The sequence below is a fragment of the Bombus fervidus genome, chromosome 10, assembly GCF_041682495.2.
Source record: "Bombus fervidus isolate BK054 chromosome 10, iyBomFerv1, whole genome shotgun sequence".
Lineage (NCBI taxonomy): Eukaryota > Metazoa > Arthropoda > Insecta > Hymenoptera > Apidae > Bombus > Bombus fervidus.
The window spans coordinates 12,890,544-12,911,382 of NC_091526.1; the positions used below are offsets into that span (position 1 = coordinate 12,890,544).

The 20,839-nt window shown below is 44.5% G+C and overlaps 1 protein-coding gene across 2 annotated transcripts in view; it reads right to left on the reverse strand.

The window, feature by feature from the left end:
* If (integrin subunit alpha inflated) overlaps positions 1-20,839 on the reverse strand; it is a 78,350-nt gene that overhangs the window by 12,061 nt on the left and 45,450 nt on the right. For both annotated transcript variants that reach the window (XM_072011942.1, XM_072011941.1), the window contains exon 5: positions 9,729-9,790. In XM_072011942.1, coding sequence (XP_071868043.1) covers positions 9,729-9,790 — 62 coding nt within the window. The remainder of the gene's footprint in view (positions 1-9,728; positions 9,791-20,839) is intronic.

A 20,839-nucleotide genomic window follows, 5' to 3' on the forward strand; every position in this document is an offset into this window, starting at 1 on the left:
CTTCAATCGAGAAGATAATGGTGTAGATAAGGGACGTGGCTCGCGCGCACGAGCCCGAGACGCGATAAATCAGCGACTCGTACGTATGCTAGTCGCGTGTCTATGCGGCGCGTTGCGCGTCACGCATGTTAAATCGGTTTCGCGGATCGTGGCCTTCGCGATCCAGCGTTCGCGACCATCACGACGCCCGTTTGCGGAAAAATCAAGCATCGGCCACTGTGAAATCCCTGGTAACTGGCAAGAGCAGCGAGAACCGTTTCTTCGATCGTTGAAGAAATCGCAAGAACGTGCTTACAATTTACGAAGCGAGGATCGACGACGTTTACGTTCGACCAGGGACTAACGTTAAGCCGCTAAACTAAGTCGAAAATGTAGAACGAAATTTTGTCGTACTTCGCTTTACACAAAGTTGGCGATATTCCACGTTATCGTCAATCAACTTTCTCAGCGCGAGTTTCGAAGATCTCCGACAGAAACGTCAACTTTTAATCGATTACGATTAAAAGTCGATTACTCGGCATTCTACGCGAACGTGTTTTTCGATCTAAATGTAGCATCTTTGGAACGCGTGATGCGTTACGCAAGCCTATCGATATTTACGTACGACCCCGTACTCGTTACAGTAGCTCAGACTCCGCGGAAAGCCGAAGACAAATATAGACGAGATGAGCGGTTCGATTAAAAGTCAATAAATTCCGAAGCGTGTAACGTAACTCGAGAACGTGTCGCAACATTTGGCAGCCGGTGATAAAACAACGCTCTTCAGCCACGTTCACACACGCTTCTCTCCTCCGATGCTCGACCGTGCACTTAATCGGCGCATGAATTACTCGAGTGCCACTCGAAATCATCGACATACCTCTGTATCGCGGCCGAACCTTCCTATCGGTCGTTCCCATGCGGCGACCGCGGACAAACTTTCACGCTTTTACTCGTCTGACGCGTACAAAGTTATACTACTTGCTGCGACGCGACTGCCAGGCCGCGAAAAAAAATAAAAAAATGGAATTCATAAGAGGTTCGTACAGTATAGAAAGAATCTCAAAGTTGAGATTGAACGGCTTGCAACACCAAGACAGTTGCAATATTTAAATCGTACCCATCTGGAAGAGCAAGAAAGGTTTTATATCTAAAAACGCGCAGCTTTGTTGTTACGAGTATCGGTCTGTTGGAATACGACGATATTTCACGCATAGGCATAAGTACCCTTACACAGACACCCACGCGTTTGAATGGGACACTTGCACAGGTCATACTCATTACCGTATAGAGAGTGGGGCTCAAATTATTTAAGGGATCATGGGTCATTACCTAAGTCTAGTCTGTTGTTAATTATATCACTCGCTTACATACATCAGGTTCTGTAGTTCTGTTTAATAAACATCAATGAATATTATTTCAACACAAACATTGTGTCTTCCAAAGATTATTAATCTTAACTTCAAGATTAAATTCCAACACGGTCGACTAAGAATTTGTAGCGCGTTCGAAGAAATAATTTCATTTTGATGGGTTTAAACGACTAAAGAAACAGCACCGTCCTCTTATTACAACAGCTCCTACAATTCGTATCGAAGAAACGAAAGAAGAAGGTATAAACCAGCTAAGGTGAAACGAGCCGATAAAACTCCAAACAAATCGATACTACGCCTATTCTAAATCTATAAAATTTCAGAGAAAAATTAGGAATCGTCGATATACCGTTGCGAATAATTCCGCTAATTTCCATAAACGAAATTTTTCTCAACGAACAAAGCACCGCCGTTAATTCGCTAATTGCCCGTTCAGTAGCATTAATAGAGAGATGAAATGCAATCGTTCCAATTAATTCCATTTACCGCGTATGATCGGACGATCGTCCGCGTTATTAGAACTTAATATTCCATTACGCGGCTAACGATAGAAGAAGGTCTCGTCAGCGGCGTATTTACCGAAGTCGAAAGCCCGCAAAGTCGACTTCCTGCCACGCGATGCGTCTACGTTTTACACGATGTAACGGTACGTCTTGCACGGTCTTATCTAACGGCGATGCAACAGTAGTAGAGATAATGTCCCGCATACATATTAATCAACGTTCCGTAACAGAATGATCGATAGAGACTAAATGCAAATTCACGGTTGACGATGATATCGAACAATACGAATAGCATCGGAGATGACAACGGACTTCTTCTTCTCGAGATCGTAGTTTGCATTTAGTTTGAGTTTTTGGATCAGATTCGAGTCAAAGTGGAATCGAATATAAATTGCGTTAGGCTTGTATCGAGGAATACAAATGGTATACTACGAGTGTAATGGTTACAAAGTGACTATAAAGATCGTACAATGACTATAATAGGGTGGCCCCCTAGGAGTCGCTATAATTGCTGCGAATTGAACGCACGAAACGACTATAATTATTATGAAACAACGACGAACGATTCGCGGATGATCATGAGCATAATGTAACCATGAATTCTCAGAACGTGACTATAGCAAATGTTCATAGCCGTGCGATTACGCGACTCTAAAACTACGAACATATGCTTCCTAGACTTTTTCCCCTCGCAAATTCTACGTGTCTTCTGGCTGCTAGTTTTCATAAATAGCGTCCCCCTGTACTGACCTTCGCGCGAGAAGCAAACCCACGATTCCGCTCAAGTATCACCGGGATCAAAGCGTTAATCGCGGGACAATGTCGGTGTACTCTCTTAGAATGCACCTACGCGCCGATGCGGTCGTACGCCCACGCGCGCACAGAGCGTTTCACGGTGAAGGAAACGCAAGGATCGTAAGAAGATCGAACGAAGAACGAGAAGTACGGAAATACCAGAGAGAAGATTAGGCGAAGAAGCGAACGAGCGAAGGGGGAAAGTCGATGTCAGAGTTCAAGCGAGCGGTTGTTGAACGCGACGGCGACATTTGTTTGACTACGTGCGATAGATAAATTGGGCAGCCGTTGAATATTTCCGAGACGCTCGAGTGGTGGAAATTGGCATAGGAAAACTGAAGAAAATATGCCTCCGTTTTTAAGCTTTGCGAGGTATACGAATTATCGAAATCTGTTCCTTGAACTGAATACAGTTCGTTTTCGTAGCGTCGAAGTAGAATGATAAAAGATGGCCGATTTTTGCGAAGCGCAAGCACCAGGAATATCTACGGGACATAGTCCTGTAGGTTCCGCGAAATTATAAAAGCATGCTTTCTTACCGGCAATATGACGAGAGAGTTGTAAAAAGAAAAGAAGTTAAAGTATCGAGTGAACAGAGCGAGAAATTGGTAATCGCTAACTTCGAACGATCGTAGCTTTGTAACGAATGGATGAAATTGAAAAATTGGAAGCCGATTTTGCGGATAAAAGTTAATATTTATACCGTGCGTCAAAGGTAACTGACAAAACTATTTTTTAATGTTCCTAGAAAACACCGATGCCGCTTTACTGCCAAACTATCGACGTTTCACAGCTCCGTTGTTTCTACCAACGTAAAAGTCTAACTTGAGAACGCAACGGTATAAATTACAAGGTAGAACATAATTCAACTTCGTTTCGCAGAATTCCGGCGTCAGAGAGAGCTTCTCCCGGAAAGAATTAAAAAGCCAGGCGGCGGTGAACGAAAATCCGACAAAAGAAGAGGACGGGGCAAAAAGTTTTGCTGGCGATGCGGAACGCAGTCGATAGCTCTGGCACGAAGTTAAAACGCGAAAATGTGACGGCACCGCGAGCGGATTGCCCGGCTCAGTCGCAGCCAAAGGGCCGTGTCTAGTTTCGTTTTACTCTGCTTATCATGAGAAATGGCGGCCGTTTGTAAAACAATGCGGCCGCTAAGGGAGGACGAGCAGCGGCGGCGCGTAGGTGGCCTCCTTGCGAACGCTGGTCGACGGTGAACACGGAACACGGTGACAGAACGAAATGTCCGTGCCTTAAATGGCCACCTGAGACTCCCCTGTCGTTTCTATTGCTGCTCGCCGCAGCCGTGTCGCCGTCTGCCCTTTTTCCTCCCATCCGGCTCTCTCTTCCCAGAGCGCCGTGTGTTACGCGATTCGAACAAACCGCGTGCAGCGTGCACGCGAGTCGTCCTGTCTAAGTGCGAATCGAGCGCTTTCAGATTTTTAAATTCGATATAAAGCGACGATGGAGGAGGGTCGACAGATTTGTCGAAAAGATTTTTAACGCCACGTGGATCGTTCGGATCGTTGACGAATCAATTTCGTTTCTGTATTTCTTTCGAATCCGAAGAAGAGTGGAACCGATCTATATCTGTCTAGAAAGGGTTAAAGAATTTCTATCGATAACGAAACTCGGGCAATGAATTACAATCGGTTGCTTGTACGGAAAATAGTAATAGGTAAAATACAGGTAGAATGTACGGCATAGGTAGAGTAAGAAGGTAACGCAAAGGCCAGGAAGAATAATAGGAATGCATTTTCACTGCCCTCCGATACGTAATCTTTGCTCCATTAGAAACCGCGCGGACGATACTCGTAAGCACAGTCGCGTTACAAACGACAAGCTTCGCGCTGTAATTCTGCCAGATCGCCGAGTTTATGCAGTCGACTTACCGCATTTGCATTAGGTGCTTCTTTCTTATGGTCTATAACGCGCGTTTCTACAGTCGCTGCTGTTTCTCCGAGAAATCAAGATGTGCCTTACTTTGGCTCAACCTGAGCCAAGGCTAATATCAAATCTATAGGAAGTAAAATTTCTCCCAGTTAAACACGCTTCGAATCATCCACGGAGAATCGTGGCCCATTAATTTCCAGTTGAAGCAAAAAAACACAACTGTGACATAAACTCCTCGACGCTATCGGCGGGGCATCTCGGTTGCGTCAGTGCATCGAGTGCATGCAGCCGGTCTCTTCTCTTACCGTATGCATTCTAGTGGCGCCAGCCTGCTACTGCTGCACTTTAGGAGCCGCTTTTATTTATCGTCCCGCAGAAATGTTATTATTTGTGAGCCGGCCCGTACGGCCGATTCGCACGCTACGCGAACAATGGGCCCTCCTCGTCGACCAACAATGTCAAACCGTGCCACCGAGTCACGTGCACGCCCAACACTGTGCACGGGTGCAATAACCGTGACTTTTATGTTCCGGCGCCATCCGCCGGGCTATGAGAATCGTAGCTAACAGACGGAGCTGGCGTATCCAACGAGCATCGAGTCGAAGCTTCGTCTCGACGCGCTGGTAGCCTCGCAGCTATGCGACTCGATCAAGACTAATCATAGCCTGATTAGTCTCGCACCCGGAAGTCTCAGACGGTACGAACAATAAGAATCGAGACACAGAAGCCCCACGAAGTTTTACGAGATACGGTATCTGCCTTTTTAATCTAAAAATCTCATCGGACTCGTCGGTTGCGTTAATTTTTACCACGAATAAATAACAAGTAATCCGTGCGCGTCAGTGGCACAACAAAAATACGAAGATTCGCGGCAGCTGGCGTTTCAAAAATTCGAACGCTTCGGAGAAAAGTTGCCGTCCCGAACGAAATTTCCAACCCCCGTGTCCTGTGCGCTGCTTTTACAGCGAAGGTATTAGCGAACCGGTAGCCAAGCAAATACGTGCATTTGTCGAGGGAACTCGTACGACACGGCTGAACACAGAAGCGGCTCGATGGCGCACAGACGCTCGAAGCTGAACAGGGGAAAGAGACCGACACGATGTACCCCCTACGGAGTAGCGTTGCCTCGATGCTTGTACACGCGAAAAATTTGCAACCGAGACAATGGCGGCCGTATTCTTTGCCTCTCTCTACACGAAACACGACCGGCACGAGTTGTATTCTGGCGCCGATCGCGAGGGGGAGGAAACTGGCCATCCGAGATTGAAATATAACCGGTCGCTCAAATATGTATGGGAGCATGCTGAAATTTATGCCACCGTTTCCACGTATTTATGTGCGCCTCTGCAACCATAGTGGGGCGGTCGATAAGTTCTTCCAACGACTTTTGAAGAAATCGAGAGACGTTTATGATAGCTAGCCGCTATATACGACAGGGTTGAGTTTCGATTTTTTAAACGATCATCGAATAAGAGTTCTTGGTGTCTGTTGGGGTCAGGGGAAGGAGGATTATCGTGGTGTCTCGCGTGACGAGTATTTAATTTTCTTATTGATTTGTCGAATTCAGTTCCATGAAAGAATTGCGGATCTCTGGTTAAACGCTCGACGACAAACAAACAACGAAGCGACCGAATATGAATACAGGAAACGAAAATACTGTTTGTATGGTCGAAAGTAGTTTTTCTGAATTGCAAAAGTGGAGGCAGCCCCTTTCGAGAATACGTTCGTGATAACGTGAAACTGAAGTGGACACGTGTTGCATTTCAGTTTATATTGCGAATGAATAGCTCGAGAGGTTGAAGACGTACAAGAGGGTAGCTTAGCTTCCACTAGCTCTGTTACATCACGTTTTGGAGAGAGAATCGTGGGCGGTGAAGTCGAATGGATTTTAAATTCTACTTAGGACCATCGATGGAACGTAAATGCTTTTGAGTTTTATTTAAACTCAAGTTAAAGTTCAAAAGAATCTTCGAATTAAAAATTTCTTGCTTAAATTTCTGTTATTTTTCAACCAATTTTTGTACAACAGATCGAATCACCTTTCCCCAAGAGTCGTAAAATTAAAAATTCACCCGACGTAAGATTCTACTCTCGATTTTCTCTCTACGTGCTTGGAAACATCATCTCGGCGCGTCGATCGCCAGCGACGATCAAACAACACTTTCTACCGCCCGAATCGGAAGATCGAGCACGATCGACCGTATAAAAGATAAATGTCTATCGAGTTGGATCTAAAATGATTTCCTCGAGCTGGGAATACCGCTGCAACATTGAGATTTCACGAAAAGACCTCCTCGAAGTTATTTTCGTGGCGAGTGAACGAGAGGGGTACACGTTTGTCCGTGGAACAAGAGGATCGATGATCGCGTTCCGCGTCGTATAGATCGGTATCGGGCGGATATCGATCGATCTTGACTAGATCCTCTGTAGATCGGGGGATAACGCGCGGAACCAGATACAACAGAGGTAGATACCAGGAGCGGCAGTTTAACGCGAAGATCGATGGCCGATTGCATACTGAATGGCGTTCAGGAGCCTTCTAAATCACCGGTTTCGAGATTTAGTGCGCACGAGGATCTAGCGGTCACTACGACCACTGAACAAACGCCGAACAGTTCGAGAGGAAAACGTTATTGAAAATGGACGAGCTTCTGCTTTAAATAGAGACAAAATTTGCTTAATATTTCGGTGAGTCTACCACGATGAATGGAAATGAACGTGCTCGGTGCAGTCCCTTTCTTTCGAGGATAGTTTAGCCGTAAAACAATTTGCGTAGAGTTGTTTTTGTGATCCAAAGTTTCCTATTCAACGACTCCTTGTTTGAGAATGAACCGTGAAAAGTTCAATGTAACATTCGCGCAAGAAAACTGAGGTCGATTTTGCGATTGGCAAATGTCCAGATCCTCGAATATCGCGATCTCTCGAGCGGAGAAAGGTGGACGTTGCCATCCTCTAAAATTCACCTGGAATATCCTGCGAAGCACTCCGAAGCTGCCTAAAACTTGGCTGCAGGAGGGAAGACGAGGAATCCGCGTCATGATTTCGAAGTTAAACGCGCCATTAGAATTCGTCAGCGGCGACCAGCTGCTGGATTCGCGGCGCGACTCCGAAACCGGCGAATAAAGACGAAGGGAGGCAGAGACGAGGGGTCGGAGGATCGAGGAAGAGGATCGAATTTGCCTAAAATCATTGCGGCAGCGTCGTTTCACGACTGGCGGACTGTGGGTAAGAGGCACGATTGACCGTTCGTACCGCGGGGGTGGGGTATTAACATTGAATGCCGAGGCGAAGTTAGAGCCGGGCACGGACCGCGGCATGCATTAAACATCTGCTATATAGCCGAACAATTCTGAATTATACATCCACGGTGAGATAGCCGGCTGAGTGGCTACGGAATTGTGCCACTATTTCTTAGTCGGCAATCGAAGCTGTCCCGCTGCGCCGATAACGCCGCTCCCAGCGTCGATTCCAACCCCGTCGCCGGAAATCCTGCCTTTCTTCTCTCCCATCTTCGCAGATTAGATCGACAGAGTCTGGGTCACGCGGCCCCGGGACAAGAAAGCGTGTTAGGAGAAATGTATCGGGCTCGGATCGAGATTATACGACGCGAGAAGGGGTTGGTTTCTCGGTTGACGTCAGTGAAAGGGAGCGAATCTCTATTTTGAATATACAGAATTTTTCGATGATTTTTAAATTTGAAGCTACCACGATATTTTTAGTTCGAGACGTTTGGTTAATCGACTGCGATCAAAAGGACGTCGTGGTTTTTCCTGCCTCGGGGTAACAAAAAAATTGTCAGATCGATGAAAGTAATATATCTATAGAGGAAAAGATAGATGTATCTATACAGAGAAAAATGTCTAACTCTAAAACGAAGAAGTCTGTAATCCATCATTCCGACGGATGTGGTAATCCTACACTGAAAACCAAAGCAAAGCACGTTTTCCCCGAAAGCAGAGTTTCCAAGCTGCAGGATTAACTCATCCCCAAAAGCGATCCGAGCTACTCCGCTCCCCGCAACCTTCTTATTTTTCATACGTTTCACGTCCGTACCAGCATGGACTCATCCCTTTCCGTAGCCGAGGATCCCCCAGAGATAAACCGCTGACATACCAATTTCGAATTCGTACCTATTGGCCCCGCGATACTTATCGCGACACCGGCCAACAACAAGGTATCACCGTGGACGCAGGTGCTACGAACGAACGTGTCGAGCGCACGAGTCGATGCGCCGATCTGCCGGCGAAATCCAGTGAGAAGAAACGAAAAGAAAAGATAAAAAAAAGTAAGGGACGAGAAGCGGGGGGACAAAAGGCACAGGTCGACGCCTACGTGGTGTCCTGGGCAGATCGGCTCCGGGGATCTGGCGACCAGCGCCAGAAAATCGAGCTTTCGACAAGACAATCGTATATAGGAAGGAAGAGAAAGAAAGAGGAAAAAAAGATAGACGGAGGCCGGCTTTCTATACCCTCGCCATGCACCACGAATACGAATGGCCACGATCGGAGGTGCGTAAGGCAGGAATTCACATTCCTGGCCATATTCGGCTCCTCCTCGCCGACCCCTCGTGTCGCCTCTTAACTCTTTTGGGACGTGGCAACCGCCAGGACACGTGGGGTTACCGTATTTATATCCAACGGGCCTCTGTGTTTACGCCAGCGACTTAAACAGTTAGAGATCGTAGAGAGAAAGAGCGTGCCACGGGAAAGACTCGTATTTGGGCTCGCTCGTTGACTTCAATAGTTTCAAAGACTGAATTTTAATCCCCCTTCAATCGTGTTCCACCCTTTCGCTTTGGTATCTGGCTTGGCTTTGGCTCTGACTCGGTGCACGGTGATTTGTGAAACCGTTGTGTGATATTCTTGGGGGAATGTTTTTCGAGTTGTATACGCTTGCTTCTGGCGGTGGAGCAGCAGCAGCAGCAGACGACGACGAGTGGGATCTCGAGGCTCGAGCGAGACGCTGTAACGCGATGACAGGGGGTTGTGGTTCTCGTCGACGGTTTTGCTATTCGAGAAACTCAAATATATTTGAACGAATATGAAAATTCGTTGCAATTGAACTCTCATCGATGCATCCACGACACGTGTATAAAATCCACGTTACGTGTAAATCGTTGGTGACATTTTAAAGATATATTTTCTACGAGTGAAATATTATGTGTCTAGTATTTTTTCTTTCGACTTACCTTGGACATGGCAGCGCCCAATCCAGCTTGACACGAACCCTGCCTATGGTATCCCCAGTACCCTGAAACGGAAGCACGCAATTATATAGCGTCGTTCTTCGCTGTTCTAAACAGAGACGTCATATCTCGGTCGTTTCGTTTGAACGGACTTCTGCCCACGTACCGGCAGCCTTCGATAATTGAGAACGTTCCCCGAATCGATCCTTCGTAACGATAATTCCACGCATAATTACGGTCGACAAATGAAAAATTACTTCGAGTTTAACCTGTTGCTTCAATGCCTCGCTCTTTCCCGCTTAAAGGTTCTCTATAATTTATTTTTTCATTCTTATAACACAACGTAGAGTGTAGAAAAATGTACAGATGTCAGAAAATAGCTCTGTCGAGAAAATTAAATTTTAATATCTTATCGAAGAAAAGGAACAACGTTGGATAAATCTAACCGTATTGTTCACAAAACCGAGTTTATACTATATGTAGTTACTGGGAAAAGGTATGTTTAATAAATCATTCGTCATTTTTATCCCTGTTTCGTACACCAAATCTTTAATGACACTCTTTGGGACAGAGGGACGCTCTTTGATTCGACACAGTCTGAGAAAGACTGTGTCGAAAATGGAAAATTAGGAAAAATGGACATTCCTCGATATTTCTAATTCTCGCAAAATAAAAAAAAAAATTACACTTTCCTTTATCAACAGAAAGAAGAAAAGGAAACGGAGAACTCGAATTATCTAAAAACATCGACGAATTCGCGGAAGGTTTGATATCTCAACAACAATGCAAGCCGCAGGAAAGTCCCTCGACTGTATTCTACGACGAAAAAAGAGACAGGAATTCCTCGAGGGGAACTCGTGTCAGGAAAGGTGAAAGACTTGGCGCGCGCATTTGCTAAACGTCTTGTACCGTGTCACGGAGGTCGTTCGTCCACCTATCGACTAGGAAGTCGACTTAGGAATCGTCTTAAAGGACTATCGCCACGCACTCCCGCACACGTCCATAGAATACGTTGCACGCGTCATTAATCCTGGATCGATCTTGGACGCGTGACGTGTTCGCGGGTCGTTTTCTTCGGTCGCGGATCGCCTTGATCGATTCGGACTAGTATCTCGTTCCCGACAATGTCCAACGTCGCTTCCAGGAAATCCTCCCGACCTTCGCAACGCCAACGAGATTGAATACGATTAAAATTAGATTGCCGATTCAGACTCGGTCCAGATGAATCGCGCTTCGTTTCGAACCAATGAATCATCGCCTCTCGGATGTCAATGGAAATTCAATTAGCCGGATTGTCCTATATTTTCTACGAATTCAATGCTCTACACTTTTGCATCGATCGAACAGTGAAATTTTTACCTACGTCATAATGTTATTCCATCGATCTTTACGCGTTACTTACCGACAGCATATCAATGACGTTTATCGACCGGTAGCCAATAAATTGACGTTTTATTGGCCTCGGCTATCGATTATCAATCGCTTTTTTCCTCAATTTGTTAAAGGCGGTGGTAGAAAAATTGTTGAACAAATTCGCGCTTGTATAGCCGGTAATAACAGCGTTCTATTTGTTTTTCAAAATTGTTAAAAAGTTGTCAACTATTCGAAGCCTGCCTCGAGAATGGAACCCGACGATGTTAGTGACATTGGTGTTCGAAGATGATTACCTAAAATTATCTCTATAATATACCAACTCGGAAAGCAATAATCATACAGACGTCGATATAATCGACAGCCCGTAAACGATGCGTTAAGATCACCTAAATTACCGCTGAGCTTTTCAAACGCACGAACTTTTATATCCTGCACGTCGATATTTACTTTCATCGTCATTTTTCCGAGCAAAGCATACCTCATCGCTAAACATCACGACGCTTCTCCAAACTCTGTCCGTACGAATTACAAGCAAATTAATCCACGGTCACCACGTTCGAACATGTTCCAAAGTCAGAAAACAGCGACGGTAACCAGAGCACGTCACCGTGCTCCATTGTTTCCGCTAAATACATAATTCATCCGGCGCGAGTGACTTCTTCACGGTTATCAATTTCTACGATTCTCGATCGTGTCCCCGCTCGTGTACCACGATCGTTCCCCGCGGCCGGTAGTTCGCGATTTCCTATAATTTCCCGTTTTTCACCTCGATCACGAACCAGTTCGAGTGTGTACACACGTCCGCGTACGTGTACGAGTTTGATAGACCGTTTTATCCGCTTCTGATACGCTATTTCACGTGCTCCTCTCGAGCAATTACGTGTCATCGAGAAAAAGGAGCGGTTATTACAGCCGTGTTCTTCTGGTAATTCGCTCTTTCCGCTCCGAGATCTCGCCTGCAGCGAATGCCCTTTTGCAATCGCACAAATATCCACGTTTCTTCGCCGCCTCTTGGCTCGCAATGATATTTCAGTGGAAGACCACGTCGCTTCGCGGCGAAAGAAGCGGAAAAGTGGCCGATAAAATTGCATTACCCGCGAGCAACGCGTACCGTGCGTGAAAAGTCCTTTTCTTCTCGCGTCTTTTCTTTCCTACTTCTTTTTTTTTTTTTTTTTTCTACTTTTTATTGAAGCGAACGAGTTTTCGCAGCCTGTAATTTCCGAAACGAGGACAATCGATGGTTTGACGCGTTCTCATCGAATGTCTAAAATCTCTCGAACGATACAATTTACCAACTAAATTATACAAGTTTTCAAATGATCGCGTAGCCCACTGCGATTTATGTAGTTGAACGATAACCTGGTGGATAATTTATTTGATACTTTACACCATACGCAAAGCCGCCATCGGAGGCGCGACAAATTTATTATCCAATTAGGAGGAACAAAGCCAGGCTCGGTTGCATAGAACGTTCTATTTTCAGATACGTCAAACGCGATTACGGGGAGGAACGTTTAAAGGGGATTACGTAGCTGTAGAAACGCGACGAAACGCAGGAAGTAAAAGACGTCACCATGAGGAGAGAGGAGGTTTTGGTTTCGTTTCACGTGCAAGCCAGTCTATCGCGTAGTCCGACTCCGTATGGAAGTTCTTTTAACGTCCATCGTTGTACACTGTACATCGGTGCGCACGATGAGAATGCAGAAATGCAGCTCGGGGGTGCACTTACGATGTGTATTATCTTTACGTCGATCTTTTTGGAAACTTCCGGTCGAAACGTCCGCCCGTATGTTTACGCGAAGTTACGCGAAATACGCGAGGTTTCGAACGCCGCGACTCGCCATGATTTCCACGTGGATCGTACGCCATGACTTCTCGCTTTCCGATCTTTCCAAACGCTATAAACGATCGTTAGACATTTTCCGTTCAATGTGTCTTTCAATGAGTTTAAGTATCATGTTCTCAAAAATAAAGGAATACATTTTCATGCTGTTTCGCATTCCAGCTGTGCGCCATGTTCTCAAGGACGGCCAATACCTTTATCTTCTGTTCATCATACGTATGAAATCATCGATAGAAGCGTTCGTTTTCTAAAGAATTGCAAATATCTGTGACAAAAATTGTTTGCGTTGTCTCTGCAGCTTCGTGTTTCGTGACAGAAACAAGTTGATACTTCGCCGCGTATCCTATCGAAGATATAACAAATAATTGAATCGACTAGAGAAACATAAAATTTCGACGCATATTCTATAACACTTGTCCCAAAAACGTTAGTCACGATAAGACAACAAAGTCGTTGTAAAATTTATTTATTCACATTTTCTAAATAATTCCACGAACAGAGAGCCTTTATCTCTACAAGTAGCACGATAAGGAAACCGATTATTTGCTGTTCCAACAAACACAAAGTGTAGCGCCTTGCCCATCAATCAAAGCTATCCCGCTTCGTGTTACAATCTCGTGAAAAAACGAGAAGAATAAAATTTCAAACATATACGTCGATTCATAGAGGAAACGAACCGCGCATTCACGATCCGTTTGGAGCACCCTCGCGTAAGATTGATCGCGCGAATGTGACTGCCGCCGGAAAGATTAATCTCGACCTGACACTTGGCATTAGCGTCAATAAGCTGGCCACACTCGTCAAAGCCTGCGCCAACGTAATCGTGACGAGTCGCTGCCATTAACCGACAATCGGCCATTATCAGCCGAGAAGAAGCAACAAAACTCAGCATTTTCCTATTGCATCGAACATTCTTCGTTTCAACTAGTCAAGGTTACGTCCGCGTTTCTAACATTGCTACCATTAAGCGCAATTTATGAATTTATGGATCGACGGACGAAGGAAAACGTCGACTCGTGTAACGCTACCGTGTCGTTTTCAAATTTTTCTGCCTCGCGCGATTTTCTAATTTTCATGACAGATTCGAGAGCCGAGAGGTTTTTGCTCTCGAAGAAAGGGATTTTGTCGCTTTAAAGGTAATTCTAACAGTAATTCTAACGGTGGTGAATATTAATTAACGAATTACACGTGGCGCGATTAGAAATGTTCAGAACACGATGATTTACTCTCTCGACTTTTCAATAGGTTTTTTCACCTATTCGATTTGTATTTAGTTCACTGTATGAATAAATAACGCATTCCATGAATTAAATATTGACTCTTGGCAGTTGCTAAGAGATTGATCGCGAGTCAATGAACTTTTGCTTTAGTCGCTGCTCCTGACTTCTTTTACGATCTACAGCCTTTTATAAAATTACATATCCGTGTCTCCTTGTTCGTTTAGCTTGCGCTATCCGACTATCAAACCATTACGTTCAACTAACTTAACCGCTCTTAATAATTCCTAATAAACTCTTAATAAGAATCGTTCGATCATACATCTTTACAACCTGACGCGTCATTTACTCGCGATCCAAAAAGAAATTATTTCCAGGATGAAACGACAAGTCCTATATCGTATACGCGATACCAGATACCATCGAAATTAATAATTGAAAAATTCAATGACACGAAGCGTGAAATTTTACAGTTCGACCGACTCGATTTCCCTCGACTTCTCACATATCTTTCTAATACACCTGTGCGTATTTCCAAGCTGTTCCTTCGCTCGCATCGTCCCGATGCTTGAAACGAAAGTTGCATTCGATGAACGAAGAGTCGTGGTTGTTTTAATCGAGCTCACGGCCCGACAGAGACTGTCAGTGTAAGAAAACGACGGCTGTATGGGAGAATATCCGGTGGGATCCAGGAGCGTGCAGTGTTGGTCTACACGAGCGTGACTACGTACATACGTTATGAGGACGACGAGAAGGGGCCCTGACGGCCGATCGGTCACTTTAGACGAGCTGCCAGTCACGCAATTACATCAATCGGTCGTCGACGACCGATCCAGCCGTGTCGGCCAGAGAAAAAACAACGTGGTCGATCGGCGCCGCCGTTTCTTCGTGCGCATGCAAAGAAGCTCCAGAGAGAGAGAGAGAGAGAGAGAGACAGCTGCCCTTTAACATCGCGTCCCAATGGGCCTTCGATCCCGATGTATAGCCGGTAATGGCGTGTTTAAAATCGATACGTGAGAAATCAATGCTTTGAAGAATGATTCCAAGTAGGTGGTGTATTGAATGATTCATTAGAAACGTGTTGCGATATAATTGAAACGAAGTCCTGTATCGTTGAAAAATTCCAAATTTACCTTCTATCCTGTATCGTATAATACGCAAAGTTCTAGCAGTCTGGTCCGATGAAAAGTGATTTTTCAACGTAGATTTCGGTATAGGTAGAATGGAAAGTTATTTTTACGTTTGACAAGGTTTCTTTTTCTTTGGCGAAAAAGTTGCCTTAACGTGCGGGGTAACGAAAGACAGGTTCGATTGGAGGATATCGTCGCCGGTCGCTCTATTTATACTCTTTCGTGTCTCGATGCTTTGCGAGGGTGCTATTCTCGTCGGTAACAGAGTGCTTTGCACTCGAACTTGGACCCACGACGAGCGCTATGGAAATACGAAGAAAGTTACTGCAAGTAAGCAAACGAAGCGTAAGCCTAACGACACGGAGGACCTGCACGGACCTTCGAGAACAACGACATCCTTGTCACGTGGAAATATACATTGAAGGCAGCAAATGAAATTACCTAAATGTAAATAAGTAACGCAGCGATAAGACGCGTGAGTCGAACGAAACGCACGTTCGAGTAAATTAAAGATCGTTCGATGAAAATAATGATTTTCGCTGCATGTATTAATTCGTAATTTTAAAGAATGAAATTAAAACGGTACGGTGAAAGTGTTCGTACGTTCGTACACGTGACGCTTAATCGAGTTGCACAGAATGAATGGAGCTACTGTGATTCTGATTCCGCGTAAATGTGTGAGTGTGTCGACGGGCGATTAAGTATCCCCTATCAAGCGTTTATTTTTTAATAAGAAGAAAACGAAACTCGATGGTCGTGGTAAATAATCTGAACAATTGAAAACATTAAATACCACGTTGAAATTGTTAAACTATATTGGAAATAAGAGCGAGTCAGTTGGTGGAATCGCTTTAACATCAAAAACATCGATTATCGTACAACGGTAGGATAGATTACAATCGCTCTTTCTTTCTATCCTTCTTTTTAAATCGGTTCGTTTCTTAGGTACCTTCGAACGCCATAACGAGAATCGATGACGAGTGAAATTATATTTCTATCGGTAGGAAGGAAATCAAAGGAAAAGTGACGTAGATCAAAAAGCAAACGCGTTCCACCTTTTGGTTAAACTATCGAGTATTTCATTGTTCGCTCGAGCTGTTCGAAACCTCTCCATGAAAACGTACGATAGCCGCAAACAACGTCATTTCCCCTGACAGATCAATCGTCGCAAAACTGTCCAAAAAGAATAGCCGAAGAAAAAAAGCAAGAAGGAAATTGCATTTCCATCCTGGAGAAGCAAGCAAGAAGACAATCGGCGTGAAACAAACGAAACACCGCAGAGGTTTATCTCTGAACAGCAATTCCAAGCGCCTGTTGGACGCGAGCGCGAGTCGCAATAAAATCGCAATAAGAGTCGGATCGTTCTTATTGCAACGCGAAGAATTCAAGATCTTGTCACCAGCATTCTTGTTGTTAATAGTTCGTCAAGCCAGCACAAAGTGGCCGTGATTTTTATTGGTTGCCGCGAATAAAATAGCGACGGCCATTCGTTTTGACAAATCCTCGGGCAAGAAACGAATATCCACGGCGAAGCCGGTAGAAAGATCGGCAACACGATCGTAATTCAAGCAGGATCAAGTGTTAATTGGCCTTGTTAGAACGATGCTGAGCTAACGGCCCGAGGCAACGGCGCCTTCTAATTACAATTTTCCGTTTTTCCATCTTTTGTTTTTCTTCTCGGTGTTTTTCCTATACGAGCTTCCTTCTCGAACCACGCTTCAGCGAGTGGGCGGCTTTCATCGTTAGAACGCGGCTTGCTAATGGCAATTCATCGCCACTTTCACTGGATGCTACCGCCGCTGCTCGCGTTTCTCGAATGTGCCGTTTTATTGTCTAAGTGGCGACGATATCGCGCCACCGAACAACGAGGGAATGTTCTCTCGCCTCGCGCGCTTAACAAACGCGCGTACTGTTTTATTAACCGCGATGGTTAGAGTTCTCTCGAAGTGATTGCTTCTTTCGACTATTTTGATAATTGTCTTGCTACCGTTGCGTACGAGAAACATCTTCTTGCAACAAGCGAGCACCAGTTTTAAAAATATTCCTACGAGATGTAAATGTTCCTAAGTTAATTTCATCAATTTTCGCCTTTCCTCTTATCAAAAATATTTTTAATTTTGAGAAAAATACAGAAGAATCTAAATGACTCAAGGACATCCAATTACCTATGACGCCGACATCGACATCGTGCGATCTAATGAAACTAACCATCGAGTATGTAGTCCAAATCGAGGAAAAATATTCGAGCGAAAAAAAAAAAGAGTTTCTATTTCCTAGTCGACGTAAGAAGCAACGATTCCGACTCGATACCAAACTTAGATAAAATCGCTGCACGTTTAAGGGGAAGCGTTGGAAACTACACGCCGTAATAACAGGCCGATTTCTATGGAAACATTCACTGTGGCGTTTCATCGTGAAGGATGGATCGGAGTCGTTCTGCTCTGTAATCACTGGCTGAACGCATCGAAGGTAATAGATAGAGTGTGAATCATAAACCTTGTCTACGCTTCTCTTGGAACACCTCCATCCTGGCTCTAAAAGCTCTTTTTAGTAGCGCTTAACCGTACACCCTTTTCTTCTCCTTGTGGCACGTTTAGCACATCGCGAGGCCATTAGTCGACCGGTCGATTTTTCAGCGAGCCACGTTGATGAACCAACGGGAAACCGCCCGATCATTCCTATTTGCACTACCATAGAAGGAAAAACATCGTGTAATCTTTATTTGAAAAGCGTACTGTCCGCCTTTAATCTGGTTGAAAATGAGGTGGAAGTAGCGTACTTGTGAAACATATCGCGTGATACGACAGACATGTGTTTGTGATTAAATAAATAGAAGTAAACGAGGGTGAAAGGTATACGATCGCATCGAAGGAATTTTATGTAAAGAATACATCGGTTTCAATGGAATTCGAAGAACAGCGTTCCATCGCCTGAATGAATCTTCATACTTAAATTTATTTGGAAATAATTTTTACGTTTATTAAGAAAAATTCGCAAACATTTGACTTAACGATTGAAAGATGTCGATAAATACGTCAGAACTTTTTTTCAAACTATTCCAACGCAAGAACACAGTTGTGACAAAAAACTGTGTCTAAAGACTTTGACGATCGTCAGCAGCGCGATATACGTTTCGTAATAATTGACAAGAACCTCCCAAGTTTTAAAAGAATAAATAATGAATAATAAAGAAGTATTAATCGATACGTTAAGGTGCTTCGCACGTTTATGCATATCGGTGTAAACACGCATATGTATTTGCATGCTGATATAGGTATTACCGGCAGTTCTTTACGACAAACGGAAACGTGCACGTGAGCAAATCTACAGGAATAAAAATTACGTGGTGGCAGATGTTTGCGGATGTTCGTCTTGCGTATTAAACCACGAAGTAGACAATGAAACAGAAGGACGGAACGAAAGATATTAATAGGAATGGTAGGATCGAAGCGACCAAAACGGGTTCTGCGAAATTTCGCAAAACTACAATTTCTACAAAAAAGTTTTTAAAACTTCCTTCCCGATGACGGCACCTTCTTCAAACCTAAAAGTGAGTCAATTTCCCCGAAGGTTGTTCTCGTCGATTCACGACGCATCGATGATCTCACGTGCTGTTTTGCAACACCAACGTCATCTCCTACGAGCGATTGAAAATTGACAAAGAACAGAACTCGCCTGATAGAAAATCAGCCGTTCCACCATGCGATTTATGTCGTCGAAGGACGCGAATGTTAACGGAACGCTCGTATAATGCACAGCTGGAAAAGTAAACGTTCCAATGCGAATTATATGTACGCGGTAACGTTGCAAACGACAAATGGTAGCCGGTCGACGGACGAGAAGCGAACATGGCGATTCGCGTCCAAAAAAGGCAACAATGAGCAAATATCCAGATAGAACGACCAGCGCACGGCTTCATAAACGATCTAGCCGTTAAGAACGCGCCTTACGATTCTCGGGAAAAGCGACGGCAAACGTTCGCCCGTTTGGCCGCTACAAATTGTTTAATTGCTCGACTCTCGCCGCGGAATTTCTCGACGATGACCTCACGCGTCTGCGATGCGTCGCACTTCCGCGAGGATATCGACGTTTTCCGACGAACTGCGACCATTTTTATCAGTTTCGCCGAAGATGGCTCGTCTTGCCAAAGTAACGTCGACGTAAACGCGATATCGATCTTCTACGGCGAAACGCTGGATCATCGGCGATCGAAAAAAATGTCAGACGCGAGTGAGTCAGAAGCCGCTTAAACGCGTCAGATTCTGCTAAGTTCGTCTTGCGCTCGAAGCTTAGCAAGAAAATGTAGAGCACACGCGTGACAGGAAGCGCGTCAGTCCGCAGCGCGTAAAACACGCGAGCGCGTGCAAGATTTGCTTCGCGAAGGAACGCTTGACTTTAATTGCGGGAAAGTGTGACGCTAGGACAACCCACGCGGCATATTTCTGCCCCTGAAAAGAATCTGCCCTTGGTACGCGAACGTGCACCGATCACAGAAGGAAGTCTTAAAATCGTTTTCCTCGTTCAACGCTTCTTTACTTGTTTTTCTTCCTTATCGCGCCAAAACAGATACGGCGAACTAAATATACCGTTTTCTCACGCCAGCGGTCATTCTTGAACGAGAAGCAAGATAAACCTCTTACATCCTTCTCTTTCCTGTTTTTCGATTTTTCCAATTTCGAAACACACGGTAAACCGAATATAATAAAATTAGAAGAAGGAAATTAAATATTTATTTAACCAAGTTGTGTGTGCTGTTGTATCGCGCTTTGTATCAATTACACGCTCCGAGTCGTATTCTTCGTTACGAAATAATTTTATGCCGATGCCTTTTCAGCCTTGGAATCGCGGAGGATGATCGACCGGAAAAACTTCCGAAATATCCAAACAACGTGGCAATGCCATGCACAAGTAACTTTTAGAATCTGCGCTGAAAGTATGGTGGACCGGTGATAACCAGTAGATAACAGAAAAATGCAGGACATTCCAAAGTAGCTTATCTTCGAACAATGGCACGAACGTTATCGCGAAGAACAGAAGAAAGTGCACTTTCCGTGATGGACTTGACGCTTAACCGTTCAGCTCCTGTTTGCATTCGGATAGATTTTGAAACAGCACTTTTTTCGTATCTGCTGCTTATCTACTGGTTTCGTGCGAGTTCCCTATACCAGTAAGCTACCTTTCTTTATGTAAAAAAAAAAAAAGAATAGAAACTAAGAGACGTTCTAGCTCTGTTAAGAAGCATTTTCTCGTACCATGTAACAAACCGTAGCGTAAAAATGCAGAAGAGTAAATAATTTCAGAAAAATTAAGGAAAGAACCGATGGAATCGAGTGATTCGACTATTAACGCGAAACGAATTAAGAAAGAAAAAATCAACGGTGTTTTTAGAATTACCGTAAAAGGAGCAGCCGATTCACCGGCTCCGAGAAAATCGATACGTCTTTTGTCATTAAAACACCATGGCAGACCTGCATGGACGACAGGAAATATCCTGTTACCAGGCGTATTTATGGTCGCCATGCCTCGAGGACACGGCCACATGTCGCGGAG